The sequence below is a fragment of the Cucurbita moschata genome, unplaced genomic scaffold (genome assembly GCF_002738365.1).
Source record: "Cucurbita moschata cultivar Rifu unplaced genomic scaffold, Cmos_1.0 Cmo_Scf00012, whole genome shotgun sequence".
Lineage (NCBI taxonomy): Eukaryota > Viridiplantae > Streptophyta > Magnoliopsida > Cucurbitales > Cucurbitaceae > Cucurbita > Cucurbita moschata.
In genome coordinates this window covers 2,649,672-2,654,649 of record NW_019268528.1, presented here as the reverse complement: position 1 = coordinate 2,654,649, position 4,978 = coordinate 2,649,672, and the positions used below count along the sequence as shown (strand labels likewise).

General features: G+C 35.6%; 1 protein-coding gene across 3 annotated transcripts in view; it reads right to left on the bottom strand.

Annotated features, from left to right (window-relative positions):
• Positions 1 to 4,978, bottom strand: part of LOC111450768 (endoribonuclease Dicer homolog 3a) — a 19,407-nt gene that overhangs the window by 8,985 nt on the left and 5,444 nt on the right. For all 3 annotated transcript variants that reach the window (XM_023091050.1, XM_023091051.1, XM_023091052.1), the window contains 6 exons: positions 2,688 to 2,793; positions 2,417 to 2,609; positions 2,140 to 2,300; positions 1,845 to 2,063; positions 810 to 1,075; positions 120 to 391 (listed from right to left, as the gene is read on the bottom strand). In XM_023091050.1, the coding sequence (XP_022946818.1) occupies positions 120 to 391; positions 810 to 1,075; positions 1,845 to 2,063; positions 2,140 to 2,300; positions 2,417 to 2,609; positions 2,688 to 2,793 (1,217 nt within the window). The remainder of the gene's footprint in view (positions 1 to 119; positions 392 to 809; positions 1,076 to 1,844; positions 2,064 to 2,139; positions 2,301 to 2,416; positions 2,610 to 2,687; positions 2,794 to 4,978) is intronic.

The following is a 4,978-nucleotide window of genomic DNA, read 5'->3' as shown; positions in this document are numbered from 1 at the left end:
TTTTTTTTTTTTTTTTTTTTTTTTTTTTTTTTTTTGGGGGGGGGGGGGATATAATATCACATTAGCGACAATTCTCTCTGGTGAAGAATGATGAATATGATGAAAATTGATATATTTACCTGTTCAGCATCCAAATGAACTTGCCCAGCAAAAGATACAGAAGCCTTAACCATCTTTGAGATTAAATAAAGTTCAAGTTCGAAATTTCCCACGTCATCATCAAGTTTTGATTCTAACAGAAGAACAAATCCAGAAAAATGCTCATATATAACACTGCAGGAGAAGTCAAATTTATAAGCCTGAAAAGTGGCCCCTTCAACCTTTTCTCCCCAAGTTCCAGACAAGGCTCTAATCGCAGTTCTGCCGTGCAGTTCCTTTCTTTTTGTAGTTCCTAAAAGACCCAAAAACAGTGCCATCAAATTGTAAATTAAAAACATGAAAAGGAGATTAGCAAAGGACGCCAAGCCAATGACCAAGTAGTAGAAACGCGTACAGAAATATCCCTTCAATGCTACCAATACTTAGCAGTCAAATTCAAGAAAATACCAGCAATATATACAAGTTCGATTCATTTTCTATTTTGTGAAAAATAAGAACATTCATTAGGGAAAAAAAAGTGCAATACATGTAGGTTGAGTAAAGTTGAATCACACACAAATCAAAGTAAAAAAAATTAGAATGCGTGTAAATAGACCATTCAAGATGTCTACAATGATGAATCAAATACAAATAAGCTGACATTTCTTATGGGTGTACAACACATTGAACAATCATTACTAAACTCAGTATACAGCTTCAGGGATATGTACCTGCTCCAGAAGTGGATGCATTGCATTTCAGACCCATGTCAAATTCTGATATCTCTTCAATAGAGGGGAGAAGATGGTCATTAAGTGCACCCATTTGATGAAGCTTCTTACATGCCTCCAAGCATACAAGCTGCTTAGACAAATTAGAATTCCTAGTTGAAGGACCAACTATGGTTTGAAAAGCGGCTGTAGGAGGTAAAATTAGCCGACACTCATAGGATCCTTCACAATATGAGAGTTGAAAGATTGGTTTTGGACTGAAATATCTACAATTTACAGCAGCAAATCAAAATGAGATCCCTTGGAATTGGCGACTATCAAAAAAATTAGAAAATATTAAAAAATCTATATTGACTGTTGAGAGTATTTGATGAATCTAAATGGTGGTGAAATTCTCTAATCATCAAATAAATTACAAAGGAAATGGAAAGAACAGTAAATGAAAAGAGAAATAAATGCATACAAGATATTTGCTCATGGCTATTAAAGGCAAATATCTAGATATTTGCATTTAATAAAAGGACAAATATGGTACCTATGGTAAACTGTAATGGAAGGCTAAATATCCTTAACAACTGCATTCAATATAAGTTCTAGACAGATAAAAGCTCTAACCTAGTTTGGCCCATGATCAATACGACAGAAAATGAAGAAGTACTAATAGTAAGCACATGTTTTTGGATATCAAAAACAACTTTAACTGAGAAAAAATCCAAGAATATAAGAGCATACCAAAAACCAAACACAAAAAGAGGTCCAACTAGAGAAAGGAACTCCAGCTATACAAATAATAAGTACATGTTTAAGCATGACTGACCAACTCCTTATAAATTCCGATTTATTTCAACATGAATAAGCTTTTAATAGATCTAATTCAATAGATACAAAAAGTACAGAACAAGGGAATATCTAGATGGTTTATCAAATAAAATAATTTTGATTTTAGACTGACATACTCATGGTACAGAACCATAGAAGCATGGAAATGTCCAGAGTTCTGTTAGAAGCTAATTACAAAGGGAAGATAATCCATACTTATCACCAGGGAGCTTTTTACAGTATTGATGTATGAGACCAACACTAGAATCTGCAGTAACTGATGCCCCAGTTGCCTCCACAATGTAAGAATCTGTCTCCATAATTGAAAAAGGCTTCAACATGCAAGCATCAGGGTCTCTACTCATAGCTGCCTCTGTCATTGATCGGTCACTTCTTATGACATCAAATAGTTGTTCTCTTTGCTTCACATTTCCCCTGTGAGCATTACAAGATTTAGAATATCAACAAGACATGAGAAAAAAAAATAGTTTACCACGGAGAAAGGCCTTACCTCTCCAGCAACAAAATATATTGGGAGTTGCTCTGTCGAGCACGACCTCGAGATTGTACATAACTACGAACAGTCTTAGGAAGGTCAAACCGTACCACAAATGAGCAATTTGGTACATGAAGTCCCTCCTCAACTACATCAGTGGAAAATAATAGATTGACCTGCAAACATAGAAAGGTTTTAGCCATTAACAACTAGAGTTTCATAAACCAAAATGCACCATTAACAACTAGAGTTTCATAAGCCAAAATGCAATCTGAATGATGTAAATGAACACCTTGCCATGACGAAACAACTCCAATGTCTCCTTCTGGACTTTCGGTGCCAGTGCACCAACTGATGTATTACATCCAGTCACATATGAAACCGTAAAATGAGATAAATTTGCTACTTTTTTCACAAATTTTTCAATAACATTAGCGGCAATTATTCTTTCAACAAATATGAGACAGAGCACCTGCCTAGATACTCTGATACAAAAACGTGAGGCAATTAAGCAATGGATATTAGAACCAAAATTGATGGTTAATAAATATATTTGTACTTACCCAAATGATTCAAAAAGTTGGAGAAGTTCAAACAATTTAGGAGAAATGTATCCCAAATCTACAGCTTTCTGACAGTCAAAACCAAAATTTGGTATATTTTCATTTCCTGAAACCACAAGGAAAATAGGTAAGCAGCAAACACCAAAAAAAATGCACCTTTTGGAGGTAGAACAAATGATAAAAATAGTACAATTATTAAAGAAAACCGAACTATGACAAAAATGGTTTCACTTCAGTAGCCGTTGTGTTTAATCTCCTGAGCATGTTACCCGGAGTAATCACCAGTAGATCATGAGTTCATATAATATAAATAGAAAAGCAAATCCTACACACAAAGTAGCAAGCTTACTGCTTGGATGAGCTCTCTCTCACTCACATGTCTCCCTCTTCCTTTCATTCCTCTAGTCTCTACTCTCTACACAAATGTTCCTCTGTTTTTCACTCTTTTAGCAGTGATGCTTATATTTTGTTCATCATGAACTCACAATTGTCACGGGCATGTCTTGTTAGCCTTGAAGACTGATTTCGTTGACAAGTCCAAAGGAAGTACAGTAAGATGCTCAAATTTGCCAGACCTTATCGGCTTGGCGGCTTGGCGGCTCGATATACATATAATATATCGACTTCTAGATTTTCGATCCTTCTAAAGCCATTTTCGACCTTATCTAAGCTATTTGAGGTCAGTAAGACTCATGTTTACCAAGTTTAATTAGCTTAGGGGCTTATATTGGAATTAATCATAATGTTTAGTTAGGTTAAGTTATTAGTAGGCCCTAAGCATGTTATATGAATTGTTATAGGTAAAAGTTAGGCATTGGATTGTAGTTTCGAGGCGTCTACCAAATTGTTAGTGACTTTGGTCAAGGCCAACCAAGTAAGTGATTTTACTGTTAGAGTTAACCTATTGTTTGATGTATGATGGTGCATGTCCTATGGCTCTTGCATGTACCATATTATATATGTTATGCTTATGCTATGTGATGTTTATGTAATCTTTGTATTGATATGAGACGTAAGCCACGTATGGATGTAAACCCATTACACTACTTTTATGAATGAATTGAAATGTCATGAATGAAATGTTATGTTTTACATTTAAAGTTTTGTGATGGAGCATGAGATGTTTGTCATGCGTACTTGTTGCACACATGTATTATGTCATGAAAGAAATGAGAAAGGAAAAGTATATTATGTCATGAAAGAAAAGAGAAAGGAAATGAAATGTATGTTATGTCATGAATGTAAATCACGGGACCTCATGCATGTATGTATGTCATATGCATCGGGATACTTCCCCATTATATTATGTTAGCACGGACGCGTAAGTTCGATATTTATGTTCGTCATGATATCATGCGGGCCTTTTCTTTTCTGTGGCATCCGGTGATGTATAATGCGTTGTGCCGAACCAAGTCAGGCCCAGGAGTACATATACGAGCCCGCCTGGTGGGCCCATGTGCACATATGTAGGCCGTATGTGGAAAAGTACCATACATCCAACCCTGCCCGAATCGGAAAAGAGCCTAAGGTTATGTAACGTTTATGAAAGACAGGTCTCACTCATGTTTTGCATGTGATTGCATATCTAACCCTAACAGTGGGGTGACTTGCTAAGTATTCCATAAAATACTCAAGCCACATGCTACCTTAATTTTTCAAGTAAAGGTAAAGCTCCTATGCACAGATGACGGTGAACGCTAGGAAGGCCATGGAATTCAGAATAGGGCAGTTGAATGTTTTAAATTTTAAATTAGTAGATCTTAGGTCACATTGGATTTCAGTTAGTTGTTGTTAGGTGTTTTTCTGAAGCTTGATTTACTTTTAAAGCTATGTGATGTTGAATTTCATGTTTTAAACTGATTATGTAAGTCCATGGCCTTATATTAAAGATGTTTATTATGAATCTCCGCATTTATGACTTGAGCATTCTTGCAGTCAATTTTTTCTAGCCTTTACAAAACCCCCTCTCTTCATAACGTCAATAAAGATAAAGACAAACTAATGCTTCTTCCTTCATGGGTGTGAGCCATCTTGCTTCCTCTTACCTAGAGCTCCCTTTAAGTAGTAACCCGAAGAGTGTGTAGTCAGGCCTGTAGTGGTGTTTTTTATATAGGCATGCATCAGAAGATTTTGTCCATATTCTAGAGTCTATTGGGATTTTCTTGGTGTGGAATAAAGATTGTTGTTAAATGATGGAAGAAGTTCTTCTAAATTAACCCTTTCGATATAAGCGCAAAGTCCTTTCACTTTTTTTTCTCTTTTCTTTTCTTTCCTTTTTTTTTTTTTTTTTT